The sequence below is a fragment of the Apus apus genome, chromosome Z (genome assembly GCF_020740795.1).
Source record: "Apus apus isolate bApuApu2 chromosome Z, bApuApu2.pri.cur, whole genome shotgun sequence".
NCBI lineage: Eukaryota > Metazoa > Chordata > Aves > Apodiformes > Apodidae > Apus > Apus apus.
Genome location: NC_067312.1, coordinates 1,515,123 through 1,531,575, shown reverse-complemented (window position 1 = coordinate 1,531,575; position 16,453 = coordinate 1,515,123). Strand labels below are relative to the sequence as shown.

Here is a 16,453-nt window from a genome sequence, read left to right as displayed (position 1 = left end):
AGCACACAACACCATAGGATGGTTTGGGTTAGAAGGAACCTTAAAGATTATCTAGATCCAGCCCCCCTGCATGGGCAGGGACACCTCCCACCAGCCCAGGTTGCTCCAAGCCCCATCCAGATGTTTTTGAATGTGACTCTTTGGAGCTGTGTTGTGTGATTCAATGACTGGATGAAGAACTGGAAGAGCAGTGGTTTCTTGTGAGGCAAAGAGCATGTTGTTTGACCATGAATGATGAGCTACCAGTAATTTTCCCAATCTGGTACTTGGGAGAGTGAATCACACTGTTGCATATCTCCATACAGGTCATCTGATAGAAGGTCTGATCTTTTTTCCTAGCTGTTAAAATCAAGACTAAAATTAAGTATTTCATTATCAGCCCCTAACACTGTGATTCATTTGGTTCCTACTTCTCCATTTCACCAACTCTTACCTATTTAAACACCTAACGTGGGATGATGGGACCTCCTGGATCCATGTCCCAGGGCTTTCTCTGAGAATGTCCTTCTGCTGCAGGTTGGTCTTGGGTTTTAGAAGCAGCATGGAGGATGGGTGATTAAATCCATTGCTCTGTCAAGAAAGTTCAGGTGATTTTTTTTTTAATTTCTATGCAAAATGAGGTTTCCCCCCTGCCTTTTCCTTTCAAGACTTGGTGGTTTAACCTGTGGCTGAACCACCACCTGTGGTGCCACCAGACAGATGGGCTTCAGGTCCTAGGAGCCCTGTGCCAAAGGAAACGCCTCATCCCCAGATCAGGTTCTTTGGTGGCACAAACCCTCCATCCTTGGCTGGTTTCCTCAATCTGGAGGAAAGCAGGTCCTGGTCACTGTCCCCACCTGCTGGTGGGTGTACCTGGAACGTGTGAATCAAGGATTGCTTTGATATTCTGAGTTCATCAAAATGAGGCTTCCAGCATTGGAGGGACACAGGTCCTCTCTGCTGCTCTCTGTGTGATCTCTTAAATTAGAACCAATTAGTGAAGTGTTAAGAACTTAATATAACTGCAAATTCATCTTTGCACAGGAGCCAGTGCAAGGTTAAATCAGGCAACTCCTGCTCCACACCCCAACTTTGTTTCCTTTAGAGTTGCTCTATTGCTTTCCTTAATGTACAAGAATTTTGATTATTTTTTTCAAGACCATGAAGATTTTATTATTTATTTATTTATTTTTAATCCCATTTAGTCATTAATAAATTGAATCATTTTAGGCCCTCACTGCTGGGTGGGTTTTCCATCTGCAGGTCTGGAAGAAATCTGCTTTAAGGGTGTTTTATTGCAAGAGTGCCTCCCTTTTCCAAGGCCTAGGTGTTACCAGCAGCTCTTAAAGTAGAGCTGGAAGGTGTAAGATGGGTCAAAAAAAAGGTTCTGAATAAAAATTCCACACTAAAAAGCACAGCAAAACACCCAAGTCTAAATATAGGAATATACCAAAAAGACTGGACTGATCAGGCTGTGGCTGCACTGAGCAACACCAGAAAATAAGCAGGTATTTGATGTTATTTCTGGAGTGATTTTTCCATGTAAATTGCTTTTCCCTGGAACACTGAGGATTTGGAGATGAGAACAGACTCGTGTTCTGTCCCACTTGAAATTCAGGGGGTAGAAATAACTGACTTGAAGTGCTAAACCAAAGGAAAATACTGGGGGGGGGAGAGACTTGAATTAATCCACGGGGTTTATACATTAACTTGAACAAAACACCTTCCTTTTCTGCTCTGAAATGCTTCACTTCAAACCTGAGCGTTCCTTTTCATGTTGAAATCCAGTCAGTGAAATTTCCAAACGTGTTTTAAAACTGAGATATATGAAAAACTCCTCTCAATATCAAAAGAAAATTCGTCTCTATGATGAAAAGAGAAGAAAAAAATCAAATCAAGGGATGAAATGGTGGTTAGAAGGCATTTAAAAATGTTTTGAGGTGTAGTGTCTTGGCTGGAAAATGTGGTTTGATGTCTCGAAATGGCCTTTTGGCATCAGGGAATGTGGAATATTTAGGAAGAGTGTGATTTGCAGCAGGAGGTTGAAAATTTGCAGTGGGAGGGTTTTCTCACTTGTGCTTCGAGTGGATTGAGTTTCAAATCTTATCATTGAGCTTTAATTGAGAGTATTTTAAAATGTAGTAGATGTTCTTATTATAGCAGGCTCCGAGGTGTAAACCAGTGGCAACTGTTGTGAATAGTCTTTGAGTAGGCAAGGTTAGGATTTAAAATATCATCATTAAATGGATAATGGCATGCAAATTAATCACTTTCTCTGAGATACAGGTAGATCCTCATATAACTCAATCTCTGTCTCTATTTATCTCCCTGAAAAAAAAAAAGTCTAATTTCTAATTCAGGGGTTGTGGCAACGTGGTGGGTGTGGGACTTGAGTAAAGGTTTGATGTGAATTCACCAGCAGTAATTAAAACCATGCAAATTTATTTGTTTTAAAAGAAGACAAACCAAGCTCTTCTTTTTCAGGACTTGGTCCTCAACTGTAGATGACCAGGATGGCTTTTAGATTAATATGAATGATATCCAGGAGCAATCTTTTCAGGATGTACAGTAACTTGTTTCCTCAAATTTTCCTTCAACTTCTTGCTGGTCACTTGGTAAATAAGTAAAAAACCCAACCCTAAAAAAAAACACCCCCCCAAAACCAAACCAAACCAAAACCCAACCACCCCCCAAAAAAACCCCAAAACCAAACAAAGTATTTCTTTTTGCACAGAGCTGCAAAAACTGTGTTGAGATCTGGGTTTATATATGTAATTATTTATATAGATATTTAATATAAATAAAAAATAAAGGCCCTGTGAGCAATTGAGTGAAAACACAAGAGGTTTTATAGCTTGGATTGGGAGGTTTTGCACCCGTGTCTTACCAGGAGAAGCTCATGAATAAACCCATCTCATCCATTGCCACCTGTGCTTTGTAAGAGTAAAATCTTCTCAATAGCAAATCCCTCATGGGAAATAATTATCAGGTGGGTTGTTTGGAGTTGGTTTTTTTTCAATCATTTATCATCTCTTCTTGTAGATCCTACATGAGCTTTCGCTGGTCTCTACAAGAGGAAACTGCTGCTGCTAGGATCTCCTCCTTGCATGTGTGCAGATGTTGGCATCCAAAAATACTATGGCAACTATTAAAAAAAAAAAAAAAAGTGTTTCTTTAAGTCTCATCTTCCTGTTAATTTGAATTACAAACAGCCCATGACTTGCTTCTGGGAAGGAGTGGTGAGAAGGGTTGGCACGCACGAGGGGGTAGATTCTGCTGTTGGGTCTGGCTGGAGTGAAGCACATTTGGCCCTTAGCTGTTCTAAAAGCTCCATCGATTGTTGCCCTTGCACATGTTTTACAACCAGTCTGTATTTTTATCTGTAAAAGCTGTAACCCAGCAGGCTGTGCCCACCAAGATCAAGCAGAGCTCTGTGTTTATGGAGTTTGCTTTAGAGGTGCCGAGATGGGTCCTCCTGAAATAATAAGAAGGAGTTCATGAAGCTGGCAGCTGATTCTGGATGTAAAAAACTACCAGGGGATTTGGTTCTGGATTTGAGGTGCTCCGTTTGGCTTCCTAAATGAGAAGATGGGGCTCAGTTCCTGTCAGGAGCATGTTCAGACCTTCTTTGTTGCCTGGAAGATGAGTCCAACCGCCCCGTTTTGCGCTCGCGTTGCGCGGAGGTCGGCGATTATTCACAGGGCCACGAGAGCAGAGGAAGATGCGCTTTGCAGGGAGTTAATCAAACCCCCATCAGGCTAAAATCAGCGCCTGTCAGACTCTGATGAAGATGGTTTAACCAGGGATGGATTGATCTCGTGGAGTCACACGAAACAGTGAAGGATTTTAGGCATTGCTTGCTGAGATAATTCCAGGTTCGGTGTCTCGCTGTGGTGCTGTGTGTGTTTGCTGTTCCCTGCTAGCAACAATAAAAGGGAAATTGCTTTTGTCAGTGATAGCTCTGCAGAGTTTAGGGGAAGCCAGAGTGAAGCACTTGCACAGTGGACAAGAGCTTCAGGTCCAATTTTCCTGGTTTTCACCTTGGGTTTTTGGCTGCTGTCTTCCTAAATTGACACCTCGCTGGTCAGCGGCTGCTGCATCCACGAGATTGAGGTCCAGAAGGGGGTGGGTTCATCTCCAGAATTTTAGAAACTTTTGCTTCTTGAATGGTAGTTTGATAGTTCAAAGAACTTTTTGGACTCTTTCTGTGTTAGATAGATGTCCTCGTTTTCTACAGGAGGAGCTTAAACACCCATCTGTATGCAGTCATCTGAGCAGAATCATAGAATCGAAGAACAGAATCATTCTGGTTGGAAAAGACCTCTGAGATCATCCAGTCCAGCCATTAACCCAGCCCTGCCACCCCTGCCCCATGTCCCTCAGCACCACATCTACACGGCTTGGAAGCCCCTCCAGGGATGGGGACTCCAGCCCTGCCCTGGGCAGCCTGGGCCAGGGCCTGACAACCCTTGCCAGCAAGAAATGCTGCCCAAGATCCCATCTCAGCCTCCCCTGGCACCACTGGAGCCCATCTCCTCTTGTCCCATCCCTTGTTCCTGGGGAGCAGAGCCCGACCCCCCTGGCTCCAACCTCCTCTCAGGCAGCTGCAGAGCCAGCAGGTCTCCCCTCAGCCTCCTTTGCTCCAGGCTGGACACCCCCAGCTCCCTCAGCTGCTCCTCCTCACACTTGTGCTCCAGCCCCTTCCCCAGCTCCCTTGCCCTTCTCTGGACACGCTCCAGCCCCTCCATCTCCTTCTTGTCCTGAGGGGCCCAATGTAAATATGCAGCTCTGGACACGGGGCTGATCACAGCACAAGTTTCTAAATATTAAACAGGTTGTGATGCAAGGGAGGTGCCAGACTGCTGTGCTCCACCAGGAGGGTGGCTATTTGGTGGAGGAACCATGGTTCAGGGTGTCTTGTGGCAGTGTAGGTAGAATTACACTTGAGCCTGGTGTTTGCACGTGATTTTGGATCAGTGGCCCATGACTAAGGACTCAAACCAGAACCTCGGTGCAAATAATGGATCCCAACTTTGCAGGCTAAAGAGCTGAGACTGTGGCTTTAGTATTTCCTTTCAACACATCATTAGTCTGGAAATGCCAGTGGGAAGTGCCTCAATTCCTTCTGATTTGGGGTTGCTCATAGTAAGTAAGAGGTAATGATATTTGTTATCAGTCATAGTGATGGCTTTTAACAATAATTTAGGGATAATAGAAGAAAATGCTGATGTTCAGTGGACATCGTGCTCTTCTTCATAAGCTCTTTAGATAAAACAAGTGTTAATGAGCCCACAGTTAATTAATGCTGCTAATACAGTTCCCAGGGTGTGCTTAGGGACTGACCATAAAAGATTTGCAATCATAAAAACAGAATGAATTGGTTTTGTTTTGATACCAGTGGTGAAAAACCTGCTTTTTGGGGCTGGTATGGCCTGGGAAAACAGATTTTGTCCATCATGATTGTCCTCAGAGGGAAAACCATGTGAAATCACTGAGAATCAGAATCACTGAGCACTGAAATTACTGTTTAATAAAGAACATACTCTTTTTTTCTTTTCTTCCCCACGTGTGTTGATGAGTAGTTTTCAGATGGACTTGGTGGGCAACCACCAGACCCTTGAACTCTAGAGTTGATTCTGCAGTGCGTGTTGCTGCTTGAAGCTGCAGGTTGGCTGAGGAAGGTGCATTTGGTGGTGTTGATGTTACCCTTAGTGGTTTTTTCTCTCTCTCTTCTCTCCCCTTGTCATGTGCTTCACGCCCTTTCCCTGCCACCTCGGCCCTTTGTTTTCTAACACCTCAGCCGTGGCCACCACGGCACCTCCTGTCTTCCCGGACACCCCCGTGCCACCAACCTCTCTGACTGACTCCTCTCCTTCCCCTCCAGCTGTCCCAAGTTCCAGTGTCCTCCCCTCTGCCCCCCGAGATGTGGTCCCTGTGTTGGTCTCCAGCCGCTTTGTCCGTCTCAGCTGGCGCCCGCCTGCAGAAGCCAGAGGCAACGTCCACACCTACACGGTCTTCTTCTCCAGGGATGGCATCAACAGGTAGGCATCAACAGGTCTCCTCTGGGTGGGGTGGAGTTGGGGGGGAGCCCTAAGAGTGCCTGAGGTCTTCACAAATGTCTTGCAAAACGGGTCTTAGCTTCGTGGTGTTCACCCGGGGGTAAAAGTAGCATGGAGCTGGAAATGCCTGTTGCTGCTGGATGTTCTTGGTGGACATCATATCAATGTTGAGAAAAGTGCTCACTGGCCTGGTGTGAAGGACCACCAGGTGGTCCTGACAGTGATGTCTAAGGATCTTGCCTCCTCCAGCTATTACTGGTGGGAAGAGGGCTGGGTAGATGATACCTGACTGCAGATACAATGGACCAGCTCAGCCTGTCCTACCCACGTGAAGCTGCCCAGCAGATAGCTCTTTTGTGACCATGGCACTAGAGGTTGTTTGGTGGCTGCATGGTTCTTCATCCTCTGTGCTCATTTCACACCGGAAAAGCTCCTGCATGTTTACTTGTGTTGATTTATTTTCTGAACTTTGTAAGTGGTTTTATGCCTGAGAAACATCTTCTCTTTTTCTCTTCCTCATCGCTGTGAAGAGCTCACTTCAAGTGTCCTGTTCTTTGTTCTCCTGCACTTAGGGTCCACTTCAGATACTGGTGTCTAGGTCTTGGGTGTGTGCTGATGGCAGCTCAGCTGCTGAGGGGACTTGAGCATCTCTTTTTAATTGAAAAATGGGTGGAGGTGTTTTGGATTAATGAAAGCTGAAGGTGGGACCTCATAGGCATCAAACTGAGCTCCCCTCTGCAGCAGGGTGGGCTCATCCTTCACCCAGAATGGCTCAGTCTTGCTGGCAACAATTCCTGTCCCTGCCTGGACATTTGCAAGCTTCTCATCTGAATCTCCAGTCAAAGCTGCTTTTATAACCATCAAGTTAATTTATCTACTGAAAGGGTTGTCAGGCCCTGGCCCAGGCTGCCCAGGGCAAGGGCTGGAGTCCCCATCCCTGGAGGGGTTTCCAAGCCCTGGAGATGGTGCTGAGGGCCATGGGGCAGTGGTGGCCTCTCACCTTCCTGAAGTGCTTCCAAGTCTCCCTGTGAGCAGGGTGGGAGAACCAGCAGCAGAGCAAGACAGATGGGGCAGAGCTTGAACAGCTCAGCTCTCCATCCTGTGTCAGATCAAGTCTCCAGTTGTGACTGGCGTGTATGGAATGAGAAGGACTCCTCAGGGGAGCACTGGGAAAGGCATCTCTTGAAGGCTTTAAGGTATTTATTGCCCGTAGAAAAGCCCCTGATGCAGGAAGAGTGATGAATGAACTCGGTGGGAAGCGAGGATGCTCAGCAGCTCCCCTGCTGCTCCCAGTTTGGCTACTAAATTAGGGTGCACTTGGCTGAATTGGTTTTGCCCCTTTTTCTGCAGCCATCACCACCAGGAGCTGTGGATCAGGGCACTCTTGTCATCACATCTCATTTCTTCTCACTCCTCTCAAAAGATCAGAGCTGCCACACAACTGGTTGGACTCTTTAACTCAGCCTTTCAGTGTTAGCAGCGAGGAGAAAATACTGATATTCTTAGATGGAGCCTTTAAATAGTGGTGTTTCTGGGGTGAAAAAGCTGCAGAAGGAGCTCATCCTGGATCCCCTTACACTCCCAAATAATTTTTCTTCCAGAATTTCCCAGGTGCTGCTCAAAACCCTGACTACCAGAAATATTCCTTAGTCCCATTCCCAACTACCTGCCTTCCTTCTTCAGGAGTTTCCCACAGAATCCAGCGAGTTCTGTCTGAAATGAACTCAACAAATAGGTCAAATAAAACTGTGCTCCTTCCAGCAAGGAGTCAAAATACCACCCATGGATTAAAGCTTCTGAATCTGCACCTGTAGCCTGGCAGATTTGCAGAGAAAATGTGAGATAAAATGTCATTTTTCCAAAAAGGGAAAATGTTTGTGTTTTTTTTTTTCCAGTTGTTTGTTGTTGAACACACTTTGGATGAAAGATTTGGGTTTTTTCTGCTCACAAAACTCAAGACTGGGTTTGAGATTCACCTCAGGGCTGCAAAGGAGTTGTCAGAGCAATCGCTGTAAGGCTGCAAGGTCCTGGGTTGGAGAGCAGGGAGGACTTAGGTGACAGCTTCACTGAGGGTACACGGCCACTTCAGGGACCATCCAGAAAAACAGCCTCCTGTGGTTTGAACTCTCTCATCAGGGTGGTTTCTGTTTGGAAGCTTAGCCCTTTCAAGGGAAACTTTGCAAGTTGATGGCACTGGTTTCCACGACCTAATCACCAAAGGCTTGTAGATGGGATCTTCTGGAATCTTTGTGCTGGATCCAATGGGTTTGCTTGCTGATAAGGGTGATTGGAAGAAGCACTTGAAGGGAAAAAGCAAGATGCTCAGCAAAGGTTTAAAAGAAACCTTAGATTGATTAGGAAAGGAATAAATAACCCACCAATACATCTGCTCTCAGGGAAGATTCTGGTTGAGATGGAAGCTCAGAATGAAAAATGAACTATTATAGATGTCATGGAATGGTTTGGGTTGGAAAGGACCTTAAAGATCATCTAAAGACCCTAAAGATCACCTCCCACCAGCCCAGGTTGCTCCAAGCCCCATCCAACCTGCCCTTCTCACCTAAATCTTCCCTCCTCCAGCTTAAAACCATCACCCCTCATAGTCTCACTACATATTCTGTAGTTCTTGCTGATAACAGCAGGAGGTAAAAATGAGCAGAAAGAGAGGATTTCATGTGCAGGATCTGTTAGTAACTCTTAATACACACTTGTGCTTAGTTGCTGTTAAAATCTAGTGGAATATAATAGAATGTAATGTCTGCAACTCAGTGGGTGTCACTCTTCAAGGTAGAGACATGTAAACAACATGAAGACCACAAAAATCCCTCCTGCTTCACAGGAGAAGTGTTCCAGGAGAGGAAGGAGCTTGTTAAGGTTTCATGTGGTGGGGTAAATTCACTGGGGAAAAAAAAACAAACCAAAGCCATTTTATCAGCAATAATGAGCTCATCTGAAAGATGAAAACTGCAGAGTTTACCAATAAGCATGGGTAAATTGCTGCCTTTTTTGGATTTCTTGCCCATCTTGCTGCCCAGAAGATGAGCTCTTGGGAAACAGGGCCATCCTTGGGTGCAGGGAGGGTGAAGGTGCTGCTGCTGCACCCCTTCCATCCACAAATTCAAGCTGACATTTTCATTTCAGTCAATTCTATTTTCTTTCCCCCCCCCCCCCGGTGGTCTTTTGGTGGGGAGGATGGGATCCAGCTCCTCCTTTAAAACTCTTCCAACCAAGAGCATCTGGATGTTGCAACCTGCTTCAGAGTAGCAATCTTTGGAACATTTGCAAAACGGGCCAGATTTGGTCTTTCCATCCACAGGCAGGTTCAAATTTTGATTTGATGTTGGTGTCCACGTTGACTCTTGACCTTCCCTGTTGGTTCCCTCTTCTCCATCTCTGCTGTTTGGCTTCTCAACAAGCAAGCTTTGATTCACAGGGGCATTTGATATTTGTGTTAGTCACCAGCAAGAGGTGTTTAGTTTTGCCCCTTTGCTTTTGATCTATCTCTAAACCAAAAATAAAACCAACAAAAAACCCCCTCACATGTAATTTCAAGGCATATTTAATAACCTATGCCTGGTTTTAAATGAATTTTGGCTTCCTAGTGAGAATTTACATCACTATATTTTAAATTCCAAATGGAATTGACAGTAAAACATTGTATTTATTTATAAATAATAATAATAAAAAAATTATACACTAAAATACTTCTTTTTTAGCATTTGAGGTGAGAGACAAACTCTCAAAATGCTGTTCAGGTTTTGATTGCAACCTTTCAAATTTCAAGTTGGCTTAAATAATGGGTTCTGCTTTGGTTTTTAACTGACTATTTGCAACCCTTTTTTTCCCAAGGAATGAAATGCCACAATCTTTAAAAAAAGAATATTAAAAAAATGGAAGAAAATGAGCCTGCAAATCAGTATTTTACAGCTGAATATAAAACCCTTTGACAAAAGACTCTTCTGCAAGATTGGGAGCAGTTTTGTTTCGAGTTGGACCTTCACCTGTTGGCACTAACAAATGAAGAAATGCACAGACAGTCCCAGCAAGCCCCCAGCTCTCCCAGTTTAGCTCCCTGAATGCTGCCAGCTGAAGAAGGGAGCACTTAATGGAATAGAGAACCCTTCTATTTGACTCAAGCCCATCTTCTGAATTCAGCTGCAGTTCTCCAAAACTCCTTCCCAGATGATCTGTTTACAGGAGTTTTGAGGTCTGCTGGTGAGAATCAAGGGCTTGATGTTATGGAGTGAGAGAATGATGATGGAGGATAAAAAAAGCCCAATGAACTCGAGGGGAGTGCAAGCCCATCCCTTTTAAAATGAATAGTGTTCATTTCACAGCAGGGAGCATGAACGTGACTTGTCTTGCTTGAAGTAACTAATTAGGTGTTGGAAACATTATAAAAGCATTTGTTACACACCTAAGAGATCTATGGGAGCTGTAATGATCCTTTTTTTACATGCTGGCACCATAATGGAACATGATCTTCAGTCACTGGGAATGACATGTTGAAGCTTCTGCTTCACAAGGAGGTGGATGACTTTGGTCAAGGTCTTTTCTTTTTCGGCTGTCATTTCGGGCCAAGATGAGTTGGAGAAAGAAAACCCCAAAGGGAAAGGTGCCTGATTCCAGGATGTTTGGTGCTTTTGCAGGTATTCTAAAAAGATGGAGCTCAGGTGTTTTATTTACAGCATCCATCCCACCTGTTTTTAGGTACCTCCTTTCCAAAGACAAGTGTAGGGTTGTTACCTTCTTGAGGAGTTTCTTATCTTCTTGAGGAGTTTCTGCTGGCTGGAGGGTTTGTGTTGTCACAGATGGTGTCACTACCTGGTGGGACATTGGCAGGGATGTTTTGTTTCTCATGGCTCATGATTCCATTGCCATGGGCTGTCACAGTTACAGTGGAGTCAGAGGAGATTTGAGGGCAATGAAACCATCTGGGTTTCTCTGATCATCTGAGTATTGAAATCCCAGGAACCTGTGAGCAGGAGCTCTGTGCCAGGAGAAGAACCAGGAATATGTCCTGTGCCAGGAGAATGACCTGATACTTCAGTCTTGCTTCACTTATTCCTCAAAGTGTCTGATAACCTGGGTTGTGAGATGATGCTCAGGGAGATGTGAGATGTTCTCACATCTCAGCCTGCTCTGAGGGAGTCCTGCTTCACTTATTCCTCAAAGTGTCTGATAACCTGGGTTGTGAGATGATGCTCAGGGAGTTGTGAGATGTTCTCACATCTCAGCTTGCTCTGAGGGAAACCTCAGCCCTTTCTTTTGCTTAATTCCTCTTGGGCACAGTCCTGGGGTGTTTGCTTGAGCAGAATTCAATCGTTGCTGAGGTGAATCTGGCACCTTGGGGTGTTTCTGCAGCCTGTTTGTTATATTTTTTTGAAGTTACAAGATCTCATGTAGTCCCACGTGCTTCTGCTGTTTTGTTGGGAAGATACTGTAGATCAGATAGCCAGAAAACCCAAATTCTAGGACATCAAGCATCTAAAAGTTGAGTTTGCTTAGAGGTTTCCTCAGATGCGTGGAGGGAACACGCTGGTTGGCCAGGAATGGGGCAACTTCCCTCTGTGACTTGTCAGCACGGGCTGGATGGACCAGTTAATCACCACAAGTGATGGGCTCCTTTGGTCCATCAGCTTGACAGCACTGATGTGCTTGGGTGCTTATCCAGCTCCTGCTTTGCCCTGGGAAGTGTTCTGAGAGATAGCCTTTGGTGCCACCACTGAGGTCCCATGGAAGAGGAACCCTGAAGCTGGGTCAGGATTTTGCTTCATAGCACTTCCCAAACTACACAAGGTGAGAATTTTGGGCTGGGTCAGCCCTTTCAGTTTCAAATGCAGCTTTTGTTGAGCTCAGGGAGTCACTCCCTGGCAACATGAGTGCCACCAGATACGTGTAGTTTTGAAAAATTCATTTCATACTGGATCATGGGAAGAGACTCAACGCTACAAACCTCACCACCTTTCCCACCTCTTATCTGTGTATCAAAACAAAGATCTGAGTGGATTTTCTTTCTGTCACTTCATCTCCTCCTTCTTCTCTTCTTTAGTGCTATTTTGGGATTGAAAAGTGCTCTTGTTGCCCTTCTGCTGTTAAAAAAAAAAGAAAGGTCTACAGGAGGTTGCCTCCAGTCCCATCATCCTGCAGGAAGGAAGTCCCTGGGAATGCTGGATTTTCTTGCCTCCTGCTGTGGGTAAAAAGGTCTGGGAGATATCAGAGCTGTTCAGTTCAGATGTCTTTGCCATCTGACCCCAGCAGACCTGCTGCTTTCAGAGTTGGTCCATTGATTATGAATCCCCTGGAGCTGTTTGCAAAGCAACTGGGCTCCTACTTCTGGAAAATAAGAGGCAGAGACAAGAGGGGAGAGAAGAAAACGAGCCCCCTTGGTCAAGCTCAGCTTGCAGAGGTGGAAAGAGCCTGCAGCAGATGTCCACAGCTCTGCTGTTGTGTTGCCAAGTGCAACAGCAAACCTTGCTGCTGGAGCAGAGCTGTTAAGCCCCCCCTTGTCTCTGCTAGGAGACCATCTGACCGTTTCTCCCCAGGGAACGTTCACCCGAGCTTGGATCCTGGGAGGGCTGGCGCGCCGCTGGAACCCGGTGCTGGGAGCACAGGCCTGTTCTCTGGGCTTACAAATGGCATTTTGAGGAGGTGTTCCCCAAAGGAGCAATCAGCTCCCTTCTCCAAACTGCTCTGTGCCATTTGCAGCCCAGAGAACCGTGGCAGCCCTACGCTTAGTTTGACAATTAGTTGATTTAGCCTTAAGTGATTATTTTTTTTTCCCCTGCCGCGTGAAATCCGCTTTTTCATCCTTGCTTTGCAGAGAGCTTCTAGGCAAGGAGAGGAGCAGGGCACAGCACTCATAAGGAATCCATTTCACCTACTTCTCTTTGCAGGTTGTCCATGAAACGACTCTGGTTTCATCCAGCTTGAACCCTGCTTTTACTGTTGTGTTTTTTCCCCGATCATCCCCCATGAAGGACTCTGGATGCTGCTTTTCTCCCCCCACGCAGCACCAGGCTTTGCTTGACCCAAGGCAGAGGTGCCAGGACACAGGACACTTTTGCTCTGGGTGCTTCAGGTGCCAGGAACAATGATCTGGATCTTGGCCTGATGGGAGAGTGATGTCCTGTGTGTCTTCATGGCCAGAGGCTGCCATTTCCCAGTCTCTAGGCTGTACCTTCACTCTGGAGACCCACCACTGGCCAGTTACCCCAGGACTCAGCACTGGGAGCAGCTGGTGGAGGAAAATCAACTGCATTTTTTTTTTTGCCATGGCTCAGTGACAGCAAACTGCTGGCCAGGCTGAGCAGAAATAAAATCAGACTGGTTTGGGTTGGGAGGGACCTTAAAGATGATCCAGTTCCAACCCCCCTGCATGAGCAGGGACACCTCCAACCAGCCCAGGCTGCTCCAAGCCCCATCCAACCTGCCCTTCAACACTGCCAGGGATGGGGCAGCCACAGCTTCTCTGGGCAACCTGGGCCAGGGTCTCACCACCCTCACAGCAAAGAATTTCCTCCTCATGTCTCACCTCAATCTCCCCTCTCCCAGTTTGAAACCATTCCACCTCATCCTTTCCCTCTAGCCCTGACAAGAGTTTGACTTCCAGAGCAAGCCAAACTGAGTTGGACACTTGGAAGACTCAGCTGGCCTGTGTGCTGAACCATCTTGTCTAGACTGTGCTTTTCCCAAGCAAGGTTGGACCAGATGGTCCTTGAGGTCTGTTTTCCAACCTGGAATTCTACAATTCACTTTTCATTAGCTGGATGTTTATGATGTGATATTCCTCTCTCTTCCTTGACCAGAGATGTTTCCCTTCCTTGAGCAGCCATTTCTTTCCATCAGTTTTCCATGTTTTGTTAAGAATAAACCAATATACTATGTATTTATATCTTATGAAGTGTTAAAATACAAGCCATCCTGGTAGCAGCTCCAGCATTCCCAGTGAGCCCCATGACTTGAATTAAGCTTTTTCAAGTGAAAAATCATTTTAGAAACCCCAGCATGGAGACAAAGGAGCCTCAGAATGAAGTTTGGTAAGGAAGGAATCAAACCTTGCAGGCAACCAACCCCAGAAATAAATCATGGTTTAAATCCAAATGTGCCTTAAAGTGGATTTGGTTTATGGGCTGTGTTTTCCTTTTGTTTAGGGAACGGGCAGTGAACACCTCTCAGCCTGGGACACTCCAGCTGACCGTGGGCAACCTGAAGCCAGAGGAGACCTACACCTTCAGAGTGGTGGCCTACAACGAGTGGGGACCAGGAGAGACCTCCCAGCCCGTCAAGGTGGCCACGCAGCCCGAGCGTGAGTGTGGACAGCAAAAGGGGTGCTGGGTGCAGGCACTGGGGGTGGGCTGCTGCCCTGAGCTGCTCAAGGGCCCTGGTTTCAGGTTTGCCCATAGAATCCTCCTGGAAAATATCACAGAATCCCTGAGGTTGGAAAAGACCTTCAAGATCATCGAGTCCCACCATCAACCCTCCTCTCCCAAGCCCAGCGCTGAGCCGTGTCCCCAAGCACCACATCCAGACCCCTTCTCAACACACCCAGGGATGGAGGCTCAACCAAGGTCTGACAGCCCTTTCCATGAAGAAGTTCTTCCTAATGTCTTGTCTAAACCTCCCCTGGGCCAGTCTTTATGTTTAGGGAATAAAAACCTTCCCTCAGTTTGTGGTATTGGTTGCAGGATGTCTACGTGCTCACCAGGAGCTTGTTGCTAGTTTGTGTCCTGGCTTTTGGTGATCATACATCCCATCTCTTATGGACCAGCAGAAGGTCTATGTAAACCTCTGCTGTGGTACCCGAGGACAAAGTTACAGAAAGATACAAAAACTGGGCCACTGGAGTAAATATTTTGGCTCGTTTGTGTTTCAAAGCAACTACAGGCTGCCCAGGGCAGGGGGGAAGTCCCCATCCCTGGAGGGCTTTCCAAGCCCTGGAGATGTGGTGCTGAGGGACATGGGGCAGGGGTGGCCTGGGCAGGGCTGGGGGAACGGTTGGGCTGGATGATCTTGAAAGGTCTTTTCCAACTAAAACCATTCTAGGATTCTGTGCTGCTTTCTCTTGGTGAATGTTTAGCACTGTGCTTGGTAAATCTTTGGAGCAGGTGGAAGTTTTTGGTAGACCCTTTTCTCTTTCTCTGTCTCGTGTGGTTGTAAATGGTTGGACACATCTGGTCTTCTTCTGCTTGAGTTTGTCCTATTGCAGTTTGCTTCTCAGTTGGAAGGTCCAAGAAGGGCTGTTGTGTGGAAACATTATTTGAGCCCTTCCATGGCAAAAAACTAGTTACTCAGAAGAATTAATCCTAAAAATGGGATTGGTATTTAGTTTTTAGCACTGAAATGGGTGCTCTGCTTTGTACTGGTGGACACTGGTCTGCTTGGAGGAACCGTGTGGGTGATGATGGGATGCTGAGCTGCTTTTAAGCATCTTCTCTAAGTCCCTGCCAGAATCTGCTCTCCCTCTGCAATAAGGTGGGAAATGTACCACTTAACAGAAGCAAAGAAACTGTTTCACATCCTCACCCGTTGCCACGGGCAGAAGTGGAGCTGAAAGGCAAGTTTTGCCTGAAAACCCCTGGTGTGAAGAGACCAGCTGTGCTGGAACCCCCTGAGATGTGCTTTCCAGATGGGTTCTCACAGGTGGCTTTTGGCTGGGAGCAGGGAGAGGAGGTGGGAATGACTCTCTGGGGGGGTGGAGGGAGGAGAAGAAGAGCTTGGAAGTGAATCCTGTGGAAAGGTGAGCCTCTGGAGATGGCTTTAGGTGGCTTTTGAAGCTGTGGCTAAGCTGAGCCCCAGGAACAGTGGCTGTTTGGGCCAGTGACAGCATCTGCCACAACCTCTGAGCAGGCAAGGAAAAAAGGACCTTTAGACTTAGAGCCCTCTGTGATTTTGTGTCTGTAACTTGATCACCAAGCGTGGTTTTTCCTCCCTCTCATCACTTCCCAAGCCCCCAAGAGCAGTGATGGCAGTGAATTATCTCCAGAGACATCTGGATTTCTGGCTGGCCTTGCCGTTTGGAGACGCCTTCAACTCCTGCTCTGAGCTTGTTCTGCTGCTTGTTGCTTTGGTTGGTCATATGCACGTGTAAACGAGGTGATATCCCAGCCCTTTGCAGGGGAATAATTCCTGAAATTATTTTCCTGAAAATCAGTTCATGATTCTCAGTCTTTTTTGGAAGTGAGGTGGTAGGTAACGAAACATCAGCATCTCTTATTAATTTATCTCTGCCTAGGCACACACACGTGCACGTAGGCACCTTTCTGCGTGTGCCTCTGCTTTATATATGTACATTTCTAGAATTAAAAGAACATTTCAGCTGGGAAGATGCCTTTCCCCTTCCCAAACTGCTCAGAGCAGGCACCACTCCCCCCTGCTACGACCATCTCGAGCAGCCACGACGTGGAGGTACCGGA

At 46.3% G+C, this 16,453-nt stretch overlaps 1 protein-coding gene across 1 annotated transcript in view; it reads left to right on the top strand.

The window, feature by feature from the left end:
• The window catches only part of DCC (DCC netrin 1 receptor), a 502,453-nt gene that overhangs the window by 352,209 nt on the left and 133,791 nt on the right, over nt 1-16,453 (top strand). Inside the window, exons 8-9 of the mRNA XM_051642548.1 lie at nt 5,864-6,020; nt 14,192-14,346. Of these exons, the coding sequence (XP_051498508.1) occupies nt 5,864-6,020; nt 14,192-14,346 (312 nt within the window). The remainder of the gene's footprint in view (nt 1-5,863; nt 6,021-14,191; nt 14,347-16,453) is intronic.